Source organism: Bombina bombina, chromosome 1 (assembly GCF_027579735.1).
Source record: "Bombina bombina isolate aBomBom1 chromosome 1, aBomBom1.pri, whole genome shotgun sequence".
In the NCBI taxonomy this organism is placed as follows: domain Eukaryota; kingdom Metazoa; phylum Chordata; class Amphibia; order Anura; family Bombinatoridae; genus Bombina; species Bombina bombina.
In genome coordinates, this window is record NC_069499.1 from 1,131,676,658 (window position 1) to 1,131,693,741 (window position 17,084).

The window sequence follows — 17,084 nt, forward strand, 5'->3', positions numbered from 1 at the left end:
TTCATCAGTCCATAAAACCTTAGAAAAATCAGTCTTGAGATATTTCTTGGCCCAGTCTTGACGTTTCAGCTTGTGTGTCTTGTTCAGTGGTGGTCGTCTTTCAGCCTTTCTTACCTTGGCCATGTCTCTGAGTATGGCACACCTTGTGCTTTTGGGCACTCCAGTGATGTTGCAGCTCTGAAATATGGCCAAACTGGTGGCAAGTGGCATCTTGGCAGCTGCACGCTTGACTTTTCTCAGTTCATGGGCAGTTATTTTGCGCCTTGGTTTTTCCACACGCTTCTTGCGACCCTGTTGACTATTTTGAATGAAACGCTTGATTGTTCGATGATCACGCTTCAGAAGCTTTGCAATTTTAAGAGTGCTGCATCCCTCTGCAAGATATCTCACAATTTTTTACTTTTCTGAGCCTGTCAAGTCCTTCTTTTGACCCATTTTGCCAAAGGAAAGAAAGTTGCCTAATAATTATGCACACCTGATATAGGGTGTTGATGTCATTAGACCACACCCCTTCTCATTACAGAGATGCACATCACCTAATATGCTTAATTGGTAGTAGGCTTTCGAGCCTATACAGCTTGGAGTAAGACAACATGCATAAAGAGGATAATGTGGTCAAAATACTAATTTGCCTAATAATTCTGCACTCCCTGTACTGTCTGAATACAGTAGTGTGTCACAGCATCGTCCTGGGGGGAAACTAGGCCTGGATGTGATGCCCAGACTAGGGGGCCGATTTACCAAGCGGTCAATCGGCCCCAATGCAGCTGTATCCACGCGAGCCATCAGGCTCGCCGGAAAAAGCAGTTAAGAAACAGCGGTCTTAAGACCGCTGCTCCTTAACTGGTACACTGCCTCTGAGGCGGCGACCAGCAATCAGCCCAATCGAATATGATCAGGTTGATTGACACTCCCTGCTAGCAGGCGCGAATCTTCAAGGGGCGGCATTGCACAAGCAGTTCACTAGAACTGCTTGTGCAATGCTAAATGCCAACAACGTATTCTGTTGACATTCAGCAATATCGGGCGAATATGATCCACTCAGCAGATCATGTCCGCCCGACATATGATAAATCGGCCCAATGTGTGGATGTAAGATTTAGTTGTTTTTCTTTTTTTTTTTTTTTTTTTAAAGGAAGGAAATATGAGATTGAGCGTTTAAATTAAAAATAAAGGATATCACATGTCTGATTTTTATGTTTTAAGTAAATGATACACTGGGTGGCATTTGAGTTTCAAAAATGATTTCAGGTATATGTACCAAAAAAGCTGGAGATCCATTGCAGCCGAGTTTCTGGGTTAGGATAATAAAAGTACTACTATATTACACAAAATACATTTTGGATTCAGGGATAGATTTGGTGAAATACAGCAAGCTGGTTCAAAATTATTTGGGACACATTTTTATTAATGAAAACAAAGGGTCACATAGGATTGGCAGGTTTTTGTGGCAAATGGACTCTTGGAGAATTGAGTGGTTTATAGTTGGAATCAAATTCTTTATTTGTGCAGTAGCTTCCTGTCTCATAGCAAACAATACTACTCCCTGTATGCATAGTACAAACTGATGTGTCACATACCTGATTTTAAAAGAACATTTATTTTATTTCTTGTACAATATTTATCCTTTTCTCTACTGTAATGGATAGGTGTTCTTACTGTGGCCCATGCAAGAGTGTGACTGCAGAGCATAAGAGCAAATATTATAGTGTAAAAACCTAAACAGGTGCTTACAACAGGTTACAACAAGAAACATAGAGCTACAGTAAGTGGGAGGGTAGTGTTTGTTATCCTGTCACCCATGAGTAGAAGTGTGTACACACAATGCTTAGCTAAATCCTGGGATATCTTGCTTTCCAAGCAAGCAGACCTGGCACTATCTAGTTGTCTCTGATTCTGGTGTTCATAAAATATATGCAATAAAAAGGTGATCTCATAACTATTCACCTGTATTTTGAAGCTGGTTTTGTTAGGATCATCAGTTTGCTCTGTATTGAGAGGTTCATAGCCATATAATTGCTGACACAACAACATATCTCAGCTGCATGTTGGTGTACAGATATGGCTGTCATTGCTTTTACATGTAGAAGATGTGAAATATGAAAATTACTTCACCATTGTAAAGGTGCTTGAGAGGGCAGCGTGTATCTAAAGGGTTAACACTATACCCTGGGTGGAAAAACATTGTTATAACATAAAAGTTAATAGCCCATAGGAAAGATCTATATTTTTTTAATGGTCTGCATCATCAATAAATAGTTAGGTAAAGTTGCTCGGATGTTGCCTCTCATCTCCTTAGCAGTACACAGAAGGTGATTGGCTGGATCATGAGATGTTTAAAGTGCCATTGAACTGGTGTGCACAATGACATTGTTAATATGATGCTATTGTTTGTCCTCCTATTTTACTACTAACAGGTACTGGTTGGTGAAGCTCTACATCTTCATTTTCACCAGTATCTTGGACTTAAGGTATTCTCATACTCTGTGGTGGAAGTAGTGCACATTCATTGATTACGGACTCTACTGTATCACATACTATGGGGGCGATTTATCATGTCCGCCTGACATCGATAAGTACCGACAGCATACGCTGTCGGCATTTATCATTGCACATACATTTTGTGTGAAATGCTTGTGCAATGCCGCCCCCTGCACATTAGAGGCCAATAGGGCGCTAGCAGGGGATGTCAATAATCCCGATCGTATCTGATCTGTATAATTGCTGTCCGATGTCAGAGGTGGCTGCTTTTTAACTTATGTTTCCGGCGAGCTTGAAGGCACGGAAACTGCTGCATTCGCAGCATCATAAATTGGCCCCATGAGTTAGCATGAACAAAACAGTGTATAAGTGTTACATTTATTGCAGTTTTAGCTCTAAATGGTGGGTGGCATCCAATATGAAGATGCAGAGCTTCACGAAACAGCATCTGTAATATGTTAAACTAGGAGAATGGCTTTGAAGAGAGATGCAGACACAGGAAGGAAAAACAGTAGCATTGTGGGTAGTAACCATACTACTGTATTTGTGCCCGTAATTGAATGTAATGTTAACACCTCCCAGTGGTAAACACATAGATTTATCAGATCATCAATGTAAAAATTACATGTAACAATTTAGATATGTTATTTGGTCATTAGAATGTCCCTATGACTAGACAAATATGTATTTAGGTATGTGGAATGCAAAGTATTTTTTCCAAATGGTTGTTAGGTAAATGAGTCGTGGACTATCAATCTCCCTTTAATGTGAGGTAGATTTTTATAGTTTCATATTTCCTATTTACATAAAATTCTGTAATTAATAACTGCTGCTGAGAGATAAATGGCTTAAACTATGTGAAAAAACTCTGGGTAATTATCTTATTTCAATGACAGAAAATAGTGACCATAGAGGTAGCCATTTTAACTGGTTTAATAAAGATGATCTTAATTAGCTCATATGTCATTAACTTATTATAACTATTTATATCTGAAGCAATGTTATGAGCAAAGGTTAAAATAGATCTGCATTAATAACAAAAAATGTCATAAAACAAATATCCATGCAAATATGTTAGACATCATACTCAAATTGCAGTTATTACATGGAATAGTCTTCAGGTAGCCATAGTAACATCTAAGCAGTTCATATTTGACTTTAAACTCTATGTTTCTTTGTGTTATTTTGTTGATAATTCTCAAACTCAGTAATACAATATAAAAAGGTTGTAGGTCATAATACGGATTATACAAACAATGTGTAACCACATTCAAGGATTACAACACTGTCACTTGCAGGACAAGGCAATAGTTATTTTTACTGATCTGTGGGTGTCATAAAACTGTTAAGATATTACATCTGTTAATTAAATAAAATTTACTAGAGCATGTTGTTTGCACTACAGTATACGATTAAACACATACCTTAAAGGGATATGAAACCCTAAATGTTTTCTTTCATGATTAGGACAGAACAAGTCATTTTAAACAACTTTCTAATTTACTTCTATTATCAAATTTTATTTGTTCTCTTCATATCTTTTGTTGAAAAGCATGGACATAAACTCAGGAGTTCCACTATAAAGGCTGTGACACACTGCAAGCGATGCGGCGCGAGGTGATGTAGCTGCTTCGCACCGCCTCGCATCGCTTCTGAAGTTCAATTATTTCATCTCTGAGCGCTCAGCTACACGACCTGATGCAGCAGAGTGCTCAGAGATGAAAAGGCAGGACACACTGAGTGCGCACCGACGCATCTACACGCTGCGCACCGCTCCGCTTGCAGTGTGTCACAAGTTTGCAAGAATATTATCCATATGCAAGATGGCAACGCTATTTCCTGCCAAGTAGTGCTTTAGGAACCTACCTAGGTATCTCTTCCACAAAAAAATGACAGGGGAATAAAGCAAATCTGATAATAGAAGTACGTTGGATTTTATTTATTTTTTAAATTGTATGCTCTGTCTGAAACACAAAATAACCTTTTTTGGGTTTTATATCCCTTTAAGTCCAATTCAGTAGTTATAACACACAGCAGTTCCACAGGAAGCAGTGAAGATCAGGGCACACTTGTATCCACCAATTAGCTTTGTGTTTAACCCCTTTTAGTGGGGAAAACAGCAAGGAACACTGGTACAAATATATCATGCTGTAACAATTAAACACATGCTTATTTTGCATTTGAATGTCACTTTCATTGCGGTGTTTATTTCCTCAAGCTATGACTTTTAGAACAAGGTTTATTTTATCCATTCTGGAGTAACACAGCTCTTCGTGTAGTCCCACCCTCTGCTTAATTTGATGTGATGTCATATTCTCAAGGATCATTGTCCACATCTCCTATTCCTACCAGAAACACCGGTAATACAAGGTGATTTGATACACTCTCCCCTTGTGTTCCTTATTTCCCTGTTAATTCACTTTTCATAAAAATGCTAACTAGAAGAGCACAACAAACAGATATATTATTAACAAAACAGCGTGTTCTGGGTTTGTTAATGTTTAACTTGATTAAATTATCACTGATCACAAGGAATCTTTAATGGATTTCTTTCAGCCTCTTAGTTTATTGCTTACTAGATGTTACATCCACACAGAGATTTTAAGTCAGGCATGACTTGTTTGAATCACTTTTCAAACTATTTTGTAGAAAACATTTTAAGCCAGCTGTAATTTAGATATATACAGAAAACACAGCACTAAAAAGTCTGAAACCCCCCTATGGATATTTATTTTATTAAAATGTGTCTAATTTTATTGGTTGATATTGAATCTTGATCCTAAATGTAATTATGTTTTCGCAAAATGTTTATAAAGTTAAGGAATTCAAATGACTAACTACCCATCTATAGTGCTAGACTGGTCCTGATGCAATTACTGATGACTCTACTACTGACGGAATGTTTCAGTCCTACATTCTAATTGCATTAAAAGAATGAACAGAAATACATGCTCAAAGGTAAAGGGGAGGGTTGCTGAAGAATTTCCTACTTCTTGCAGTTGTACACTCCATCTAAGTTAACTGTGGCTACAATAATTGTGAATAAGTTATATGAGATGGCTCTAAACTACTATAAATGTCACACAATTCCAATCAAATATGTAATCTGCTTATTTAATAAACACATTTAATAGCAAGTAAAAACCTACAGGCTAATCTGATATTTTTCTCTGAGAATTTAGGGTTAATTATTTTTCTAGACATCCTTGTCCATATCTCATACTTTCTTGAATTCCATAAGTCTGTGAATACCACCTCTACTGGAAAGCTGATCTGCTAAACTGTCAGGAAAGTAGTTTGTTCACAAATGACTTCTATGCCTGTTACCTTTCAAATTATTACAAAATCTCTTGTGCTAGCAAATATATTCTTCATCATAATGTTTCCCTAAAGGTTTCTATATCAATACTCAGTCTATTGTCACTTCCAGTTTATAGAATTCAACTTCATGACATTTTAAATGTAGTTTCTTAGACTATACAGTTTTATCCTGTATAATGTGACTAGCGTGGGTTTATATTATGCTATAGATGGGGAAGCTGACAATCATATATTAATTGCTTCAGTACATATAGGTGGGATAGGCTGCAGGAATTCGAGAAAACCATGCTTTTAGTTTATAATATACTAATGTTTAAAGCAATTTCAAATAATTTCAATTAAATGGTTAGGCAAGAAGGAACAAGCCTCTCTGCTGTCATATTGTATGATTTTACATCTTTAAATGCATCAAGCAATCTCTTCAATTCTTATGATTTTCTTTTGAGTTGATTCACTCAATTCAGAGGGGCACTCTCTATATGCTGGTCACTTTAATGGGATATCACAAGCATTGAAAGCATTTGTTATAGTGGATATAACAAATAGAATATTTAGAGAGTTTTGACATGTGTGACTCTGACATATCTTTATTCTGCTTTAGTAGCGATAAGCAGCACCACATACCTGTGCTTGCAGTTCTGAGATGGCCTTCTCATACACACTATAATCTCGCTTGTTATTTTTTGGTGCCCTTTTGCTGTGCCAGTCCTGGATCTTTAGCTCTAACTCAGCATTAGCCTCCTCCAAAAAGTGCACCTTTTCCAAGTAAGATGCCAGACGGTCATTTAAGTTTTGCATTGTCTCCTTCTTGTTATTGGACAGAAAGCTTTCACCGTAATCCTTGGCTTCATAGTGGCTTCCTGGACCAGAAGATGAAAAGGACTTGGATCTGGAAAGGCATCCCCCATGTCCACCTGTCCCGCTATATATACTGGAGGAGCTGTAATTTCCTTTAGTCTGAGACAGACCTCCATTCATATACTGTGAAAGATAACTGCTAGAGTTAAAACTCATTGTCACGTTAACTAGGAATTTTGTACAAGCCTCAGCTCCCTGCACTCCCGGCTCTGTAATACAACTGTAACTTTGTAAGCTTACTTTATGTCTTGCAGAGTGGGAGTTGCCTAACAAGGCAAATAGGATTGTGTCATCTCATTAACTATGTTTCCTATTGCTCAACCCTGCATCTCAGTGTTATTATTTTGAATAACAACTGAGCCTCTCTCTCTTTTTTTTTTTTTTAACCCTGTTTTCTATTATACTAATAAGGTGTGTCTGAGGTGGAGGCTGATCTGCTTTGAGCTGGCATTTCTTACTATCAAGAGCATGTTATTTAAATCTAACATATATTTACTTTATTAAACCTTTGACTTCTGCAGCACCCACATACTACCTTGGTCATATTGTAACAGATATGCATTCCTGTTTCTTTTAGACAACATACAAAATATTGAAACATGCACTTTGTTCTGTTGGAAACTGTATACATTTAAAGGGACAGTCTACACTAAAATCGTTATTGTTTGAAAAGATAGATAATGCCTTTACTACCCATTCCCCAGCTTTGCACAATCAACATTGATATATTAATATACTTTATAACATTTAAACCACTAAATTTCTGCCTGTTTCTAAGCCACTGCAGAGAGCCTCTTATCACATGCTTTTTTATTAGCTTTTCACAACAAAAGACTGCTAGTTCATGTGGGCCATATAGATAACAATGTGTTCATGCCCGAGGAGTTATTTGAGACTTAGCACAACACAGTACTAAATGTAACTCAATAGATAATAAATAAATAGTCATGTGATCAGGAGGCTGTCAGAAGATACTTAGATACAAGGTAATCACAGAGGTTAAAAGTATATTAATATAACTGTGTTGGTTATGCAAAACTGGGGAATGGGTAATAAAGGGATTGTCTATCTTTTAAAACAATAACAATTATATTGTACACTGTCCCTTTAAATACAGAGATAATTTTGTTATGTTCCTGAATACGGTTTATTAATAAGATATTTATGAAATATTGGTGGGATATTTCTTAAACTATTTTCTATAAATTAAATGAATAAAATATTTTAAAAATATTAGAGTTTAGATTCTCAGTGACATATTTTTGTCACTATCACAGACTCTCTTCCTATACACCTGAGTGCCTTTTTTTCGCAAACGTGTTAGACACTAAAATAGTGATCATTCTTATCTCAGTTTACATAAGGTTTTGACAGCTCTGAGTTCAACATATAATTTTGTTTTTACAAAGGTCTTAAAAAGACCAAAACAGAGTGAGAAATGTAATATAAGTTTTTATTATATGACTATGGCATAGTAGGAATTTACTAGCTAAATGAATCACATGCCTTACATAGTCATATAGTACTGAATCTCTATGACAGCTTAATATACATTAGGCTGTTGCATTCTTATTGCAAGATTCAGCTGTGGAACAGTGTGAATATTTAATATATTTTAAGATGTATCTTTATTAAATGGTATTGTAGTTACTAATGTTAGAGATGTGCAGCCAAGAAATTTTAGTTTCGGATGAAATTTTCACACCGAATATTAATGGAAATTCGTTTTCCTGAATATTTGGTGGCTGTACTATTCTGTATTCGTTCAGTTTAAAACAAAATGAATACTGAATTTTAGTTAAAAGTTTACATAATTTTTTTGTTAAAGTGAATGTTCAAAGCTGTAGGTAAAAAGTTCACCTGTAACTTTTTACTTACCTTTTGTTCACTGGAGAGTGCACTAACCCAATCCTCTTCTTGCCAGAGCCTGGGCCACGATAATAGCAGGCTTAATGCTCTCAGTTCCCAGGACCTGCACTAACTTTAGTGCAGGTCCTGGGAGCCGAGTGCGTTAAGACTCCTATGAACATGGCCGGGGCTTTGGCTAGAAGGGGATTCATCCAGAGGGAATTAAGGTAAGTATTAACCCCTTCAAAAATTAAAGGAAATTAATTAATGTTGACGATATGTACTGTAGTTACTATATAGTACAATATTTATCAACACAGCTTTGCTTAGAACTTACCTTCCATTACCTTCCATCCAGTTTCTTTTTTATTTGTTTTTCATAGTAATATATTTTTAGGCAGTGCAGTTTCTAGAGAATCTGTATCTGAGTCCCATGGCGAAATTCCAAAAAGGTGCTCCACCTCGAAATTATGATCATCAGGCTCTGAGTGACAACTCTCATGTGGAGGAGCAGGAGATTGGGAAATTTAATTTTTAAAGTTGCAGTTAACAATGAACAAATTCTAAATTAATTACAAACAGTTTTTAGCATACCCCTATATAAGCACAGGCACACACATAGGGGTCGATTTACTTTGCCCCGAATGGGGCCAACTCGCCCTGTTTCCACGCAAACCTTCAGGCTCCCTGGAAACAGCATGTAAGAAGCAGCGGTCTTAAGACCGTTGCTCCTTAACTGGATCCGCTACATCAGAGTGATGTACAGCAATCAACCCGATCAAATACGATCGGGTTGATTGACAGCCCCTGCTAGCGGCCGCAAATCTGCCGGGGGTGGCATTGCACAAGCAGTTCACTAGAACTGCTTGTGCAATGCTGAATGCCGACAGTGTATGCTGTCCGCATTCAGCGATGTCTGGCCGACATGATACGCTGCATTGGATCAAGTCCGCCAGACATGGTTAAATCGGCCCCATAGTATAGATTTATCTACATATTTAGCTACATATAGAAACACACGTACATAGATGCACAAATACAAATTCACACCCATATACACATATACATAAATGTGATTCTTTAAGTTATGCAGATGGAGAACTTACATTCACAGAGGGTGGATAAAATAAATCTAAGAAATATAAACAGAGGGACATAAGAAAAGCATATTACAAATATAAAACACAAAATACCATTTTTATTTTCAACTATGAATCTAATGTTTACTTTAGTAGCCACAAAACCAACAAACAAGCAAACAAAAAGCAGGCTGGTGAAATTTCAAAACACCTTATAAGATATATAAACAAGGTAATAACCTATAATTATATCACTTAATAATAATTTATTGTGATTACTGATAGTGTAGGGCTGCTTGTCAGCAGGGAATGTATTAAGGGCCTTACCCACTGCCTGACATGGGATCTAGCAGTGTGAGTGTTACCTTCCAACATTGTTGCAAGGTAAGGGGTGAACCTTTGTACTCACTATTTAAGCAAATGATGGCCTGTATTCATCCTCTTTATTCCAGTTTGTTCAAGTGGTTTTTCTGCAACTATATGCAGAATGGAGTGTTCCAAGAGATCCACAACAGTGCCCAACCATTTCAGGGAGTCTTCAGGGTCTCCTGCACGTTGAGTGTCATCTGCAGAGAAACAGATGAGTAGTCAGGGGGGTCTGAACCCATTTCTAACCCTCCCCCCCCCCCTTCCATCTCTCCCCTGGTGGTAGTCTCCTCTCTTCCTGAAACCACCTCTGCCCCCCTGGGGACACCAATCCAGTCTCTGCCTCCCATGGGCTAGGCCCAGAGCCCTCTCCCCCTCTATCCGGTACCCCCTCCTTGTTTTCCCAGCCTTCCTCAGCGGTTAGTGCAGCACCTGTTCCCCCGTTGCCGGTTCCCAGTCAGGGCTTGGGGTTTCCGGTGGCGGAGGGTGCAATACAGGCCTCTTTAGTGCTGACAGGCCTGTTGGCTGAGGCCTTGTCAGCAGAGGCCTTGTCAGCAGTCGTGTCCCTGGTGAGAGTCATCCCGACCGCGGTGGTTCCCGGGAGAGCGACTGGGGCTATGGCCCCCTCTGCAGGATCCATTCCATCCTTCCAGGATTACTAGGCCCAACCAGAAGTGTGGGCCACGGCAGCATGGCAGCCGGGCCCTTAACTTCCGGTTCGGCAGTCCTCCAGGCGAGCGGCGATGACGTCACTTCCGGTGTCATTACTGAGAGAATAGCAGTACAGCGCACAAAGAGAAGGGCCTCTCCTATGCCCACTGGTAAGATGGGAGTACCGAGAGCTGCCGGTGGGGTAAGGGGGGGCCTAGGGGTCCTGTTCAGCGGTCAGCCCTGGCAGTTAAAGTAGCAACAGCAATCTTGAGGGGCAGAGTTTAGGAAGCAGGCGCTTTGAGATCACAGTAGTTAGGTTTGGCAGATGGGAGCATGGGTGTGCAGAGCAGTGCGAATCAGATAGCGCAGCTGGCGACCGGGTTGGTAGCTACATCCACCCCGGAGCATCAGGTAGGGTCTGTGAGCATGAGTGAAAGCATGCAGGATGCAGATGCTGCAGCAGCTGGGGGAGGTGCAGGTAGTGTAGGTCCACACACTGCAAGCCTGGGTACTCCCATCTCCTTTTTCTCTCCTCCTGAGGTGCGGGCAGTTAGTTCCGGAGTCATGGCAGCTTCTGCAGGACCCTCTACTTCAGGAGCTACATCCGTGGCAGTTTCTTCTCAGGGTGGCAGCTTCTGGTTCCCGTGTCATTGGCCAGCGGGCCCAGCTCTGGGATGCAAGGTGAGATGGTACCTTTTGAGCAGTGGGGAGAGACAGGTTTAAGCAGCGACTCCAATTCTGACAGTGGGCGTTCGCTGGGGATAAATTCCAAGGGTCAGAGGAGGATGTACTAGATGCTTAGGGCATTAACGTCTAAGCGGGGTCCCCCAGCGGGGGTGGCAGCACTAGGGGCCGCAGCTTCGGGGGGTTTATCCCAGAGTGCAGCGTTGCCTGGCCCACAGGAGATTGGGCAGCCTGCAATGGGGTACAATAGGGGAAGTAGTGTGGGTAGCGTGGATGGGCCTCTAGTGCCTTACAGGGCAGTCCAAGGAGGGAGTACTGTCATTCCCCCTAGGAGGATTGCCATGGGAGGGAATTCCTACCCTTGTTTTTTACCATTGCTCCATGCCCACTTAAATCCCAAAGTGGTTGCTAAGATAAGGGATACCAAATATGTTAATATATTTGAGCTCTCAATAGAGGTTCACAGGGATAAGGAGCACAACGAGGATGGGACAGGGCCCAAGAATGTAAAGCGCCCAGACAACTATCTTGAATGGCTGTGCTGCTTTCGGGTTGTGGCATCTTTCTACATAGAACATCACCTAGATAGAGCCATAGATATTATCAAGTACATGGACACGATAGATTATGTCTATACTAGATACAGGGAAGGATTGTGGCATAGCTATGACATGGAGTTCTGTCGCAAGCTGTCTGGTAACCCCATGCTAATGTACAGGGCTATGGACATGCATCTCTGGGTGAGGTTGGGTCTAGAGCAACCAATGAGTCAGCCGGACACCCAGCGCCTGCAGCGGGTCTGATCCCGCAGGGTGTTCGGCAAAAAGGGAGGGAATGCTGGAAATTTAGCGACAAACAGTGCGATAAAGGGAGCAGCTGTTCCTTTCACCACGTCTGTTTGTATTACAGCGGACCCCACCCAGGTGTGGACTGCAACTAAAAAAAGGACAATGCAGGACCCAGAGGATCTGGCAGAGGTTTTGTTGCATGCAAAGGACCCAACACCCATGAACCTGGCTGCAATTAAACTGTGGCTAGACACCTACCCGGACAAGGTGGCAGCCACAACGATTTTTGGGGGATTATGGATTATACCAGTGTCATCTCTGGTCCTGGGGGCATTTCAGCCTTGAAATTTGCGGTCTGCTAGCGAGCATCCTGCGGTAGTCAGGGACAAATTGGGTAAAGAGGTGGCATTGCAGTGTATAGTGGGTCCATACTCCTGGTTGCCTCTTCCCGATTTGGTGGTCTCCCCTTTGGGGGTGGTACAGAAGAAGGAACTAGGTAAATTTCGGCCCATCCAACACCTGTCATATCCTAAAGGTCAGTCAGTGAATGACGCCATTGATCCAGCGATTAGTTCAGTTCATTACCAGTCGTTCGACCAGGTGCTTAGCTTGTTGAGGCAGGTAGGGTATGGGTGTTTGATGGCAAAGCTGGATATCAAATCCGCTTTTCGGTTACACCCCATTCATCCATCTTCCTTCAGGTTGATGGGCATCAAATTTGAGGGCTCTTACTATGTGGACAGGTGTTTGCAGATGGGCTGCTCAGTCTCTTGTGCTTACTTTGAGACATTTAGCACGTTAATGCATTGGGCGGTGGAGACAGCAGCAGGTGGTGGTGCATGGCGCCAAGCCATGGCCTGTTAGCTGGTGAGCACTTTGGCTTACAAAAAACTTGGTTGGAGTTGTTTCCAATTGTGGTGGCTGTGGAATTGTGGGGAGCGAGATTGAAGGATTGCTCCATAATTTTCTGGTCCGACAATATGAGCGTTGTTTTTGCTATTCATAAATGATGTGCTTTGTCTTGGATGGTAGTGAAGTACCTGCGCTACTTAGTACTCAAATGCTTGCTGCTAAATATTAACTTTGAGGCGCGTCACGTGCCTGGAGTTAAGAACGTGGTAGCGGGTGCATATTTAGGTTTTGGTGGGCGCAGTTTAGGAGATTGGTACCGATGGTGGCAGCTAAGGGTCTCCCATGTTCTCCTCTCATTTGGCAGATCACAGAAGATGGGACACAGTCTTGCCTCTAGTACGGGCATCTTTGGCCCCGGCAACTTGGAAGACACACATCATTGGGAAGAGTCTTTAGTTTTCTGTTGCGAAAGGTCAGTTCCACTAATTGATAGTTCACAAGGACTTTTGTTAGACTGGCTGCTGCGTTTGCGGAATGAAGAAGTTAAAAAAGGTGGAGTGCATGGGAGGTTGTCAGCGTTGGCAATCTTTAATAAGATGCATGGTCTGCCTGATTTCTCTGGGATGTTTTTAGTGAGCCATGTGGTGAAAGGTTGGGGTAGGCTAGAATTATGTCAGTGAGACATAAGGGAACCTATTACAGCCCAGCGCCTGCAGGACCTTTTTGGGTGCCTGACGCAGGTATGTCCGGGGGATTTCGAGATTCACCTTTTCAGTCTAGCATTCGCTTTAGCCTTTTTTGGTGCGTTGCGGGTCAGTGAGCTTGTATCCCCTTCCAAGCAGGCTTGCAGAAAAGGCATGCAAAAAGTGTCACATGTCAGAGTCTCGGAGGAGTCTCTGCTGATTTTCGTGCCTCAATCAAAGATCGAGGAGGCTCGTGAGACATGGCTATCCCTCCCGGCACAAGCGGTGAGGGGGGTTTGCCCAGTGGCACTGGGTAAATCCTACATTGAGGTCAGACCAGTAGGTCGGGAGCAATTTCTGGTGTATGAAGACCTGTCAAAATACCAATTCCAGAGGGTATTATCCAAATAAGCAGCTTTGGCGGGTCTTGTTACAACAAAGACCGCTCCACATTCATTTCGTATCAGACCTGCCACTAGTACTGCGGCCCTAGGCTGGCCCGTGGAGGCAATAAAGAGGTTGAGGCGCTGGAAATCCCAGTGTTATAAGGTGTATATTTGCCCCTCCATGGGTAGTTGATTGGTTTGCATGCCTTTCTTCTTTTCTTGTCCAGGTTTTCCTTCTCGTTCCCCCTTCTTTTATTGCATGCTGTGTTTCACTTTCTTGGAACAATGTTATAATTGTCTTCATTTATCCTAGGTGTCTCCAAATGACCCTCTAGAGTATAGATAGTGGGGCACTCCTTTATTCACTGGGCCTCCATCAAAGCCTTATCCCTTCCAGATGGACAGCAATTCGAATTTCCCCCTTCTCGGTCGTCCTTGTGATGGCTGGGTCACAGGGGACCGAATTGCCCCAGTTACTTCAAGAGGCCCTGCATAGATGGGGAAGATCCCATATAATTATACTGCACCCCTAGGGTAACTATTTAGGGTCTGCCCCAGCATTGGACCTTATCACAGCCATGAAATCCGATATTCGTTGGTAAGCAACGACTTTTCAGGGAGTTAAAATTGGATGGTCAAACATTGTAGCAAGGCGCTCAATAGGGAGTTGGGTAAAGTGGTCATGGCCACTGGGGGGGTTTGTAGTCAGACACAAGACCCTGTCAGCTGACAAAAGGCATTTGTACAGGCCAGACAGCATTCACTTGTCTGAAGAGGGCTTGGTGATTTTCTTGGCTAACCTAAGGAGGTCCTTGCTTACTCAAATTTAAGGGTTGTGGCGGCAACAACTTCCTTAATTTGATAAGGTAGTCTCTTGTGGTGGGAGGTCAAGGCTCCATCTAAGGGCGTAAGGCCGAAAGTGGAGACAGTCGAGCTAATGGGTTGAGCGTATGTCCCTAGGTGCTGACAATGGGGTGCTCCATCCTGTGGGCCTGTTGACCATGCTCCTCTTGGGCGTTTTGCTGCTCTGCATGGGCATGGCCTAGCAGAGGCATGCATAACCAAGATTCCTTTCAGACTTGTCCTCTTGGTGTTTGGGGTTTTAGCTAGTTTGCTCATTATGCCGCCACTCATGATTTTCGACTACCTAGAAGTTAATAAAGTTAATTTACTGAATAAAAGTGACCATGACCGGTCTTAACCCAACTTTGGTGTCTGAGTCTTTTTTTCAGGTTAAGTAGTTAACAGGGGGGTGTTTAGTAGATAGGAATGTCCAATGGGGGTTTAGCCCTTATGTCTGCCCAAAATCCCAGAGTAGCCTCAGCACCCCAGTACTGTGTTGTACTTGAAGGGGCATGAAACCCATGTTATTTTATTTCATGATTTAGAGAAAACATGCAATTCAAACAATGTTCCAATGTACTTCTATTATCTAATTTGTTTTGCCCTCTTAGAATCCTTTGTTGAAAAGCATACCTATGAAGGTTGAGGAGATGCTGATTGGTGGCTGTGCATTTATGCCTCATGTTATTGGCTCACTTGTGTGCATTGATGATTTTTTGAACAAAGGATACTAACGGCTAGATTTAGAGTTTTGTCGGTAAGGACCCGCGTAGCTAACGCCGGCTTTTTTCTGGCCGCACCATAAAAATAACTCTGGTATTGAGAGTCCACATAAAGGCTGCGTTAGGCTCCAAAAAAACACCGTAGAGCATTTTTAACGCAACTTCAACTCTAGATACCAGAGTTGCTTACGGACGCGGCCAGCCTCAAAAACGTGCTCGTGCATGATTCCCCCATAGGAAACAATGGGGCTGTTTGAGCTGAAAAAAAACCTAACACCTGCAAAAAAGCTGTGTTCAGCTCTTAACGCAGCCCCATTGTTTGCTATGCGTAAACACTTCCTACATCTGCACCTAACCCCCTAACATGTACCCCGAGTCTAAACACCCCTAACCTTACACTTATTAACCCCTAATCTGCTGCCCCCGCTATCGCTGACACCTGCATATTATTTTTAACCCCTAATCTGCCGCTCCGTAAACCGCCGCTACTTACATTATCCCTATGTACCCCTAATCTGCTGCCCCTAACACCGCCGACCCCTATATTATATTTATTAACCCCTAATCTGCTCCCCACAACGTCGCCTCCACCTGCCTACACTTATTAACCCCTAATCTGCCGAGCGGACCGCACCGCTACTATAATGAAGTTATTAACCCCTAATCCGCCTCACTAACCCTATAATAAATAGTATTAACCCTTAATCTGCCCTCCCTAACATCGCCGACACCTAACTTCAATTATTAACCCCTAATCTGCCGACCGGAGCTCACCGCTATTCTAATAAATGTATTAACCCCTAAAGCTAAGTCTAACCCTAACACTAACACCCCCCCTAAGTTAAATATAATTTTAATCTAACAAAATTAATTAACTCTTATTAAATAAATTATTCCTATTTAAAGCTAAATACTTACCTGTAAAATAAATCCTAATATAGCTACAATATAAATTATAATTACATTGTAGCTATTTTAGGATTAATATTTATTTTACAGGCAACTTTGTAATTATTTTAACCAGGTACAATAGCTATTAAATAGTTAATAACTATTTAATAGTTACCTAGTTAAAATAATTACAAAATTACCTGTAAAATAAATCCTAACCTAAGTTACAATTAAACCTAACACTAGACTATCATTAATTAATTAAATAAAATATCTACAATTACCTACAATTAAACCTAACACTACACTATCAATACATTAATTAAATAAAATACCTACAAATAACTACAATGAAAATAAAACTAACTAAAGTACAAAAAATAAAAAAAGAACTAAGTTACAAAAAATAAAAAAATATTTACAAACATAAGAAAAATCTTACAACAATTTTAAACTAATTACACCTACTCTAAGCCCCCTAATAAAATAACAAAGCCCCCCAAAATAAAAAAATATGCCCTACCCCTATTCTAAATTACTAAAGTTCAAAGCTCTTTTACCTTACCAGCCCTGAACAGCGCCCTTTGCGGGGCATGCCCCAAGAAGTTCAGCTCTTTTGCCTGCAAAAAAA

General features: G+C 41.2%; 1 protein-coding gene across 1 annotated transcript in view; it reads right to left on the minus strand.

The window, feature by feature from the left end:
* The window catches only part of LOC128645577 (keratin, type I cytoskeletal 19-like), a 73,038-nt gene extending 66,178 nt beyond the window's left edge, over positions 1–6,860 (minus strand). The window contains exon 1 of the mRNA XM_053698655.1: positions 6,427–6,860. Coding sequence (XP_053554630.1) covers positions 6,427–6,816 — 390 coding nt within the window. The 5' untranslated portion in view covers positions 6,817–6,860. The remainder of the gene's footprint in view (positions 1–6,426) is intronic.
* Between the last annotated feature and the right edge of the window lie 10,224 nt (positions 6,861–17,084).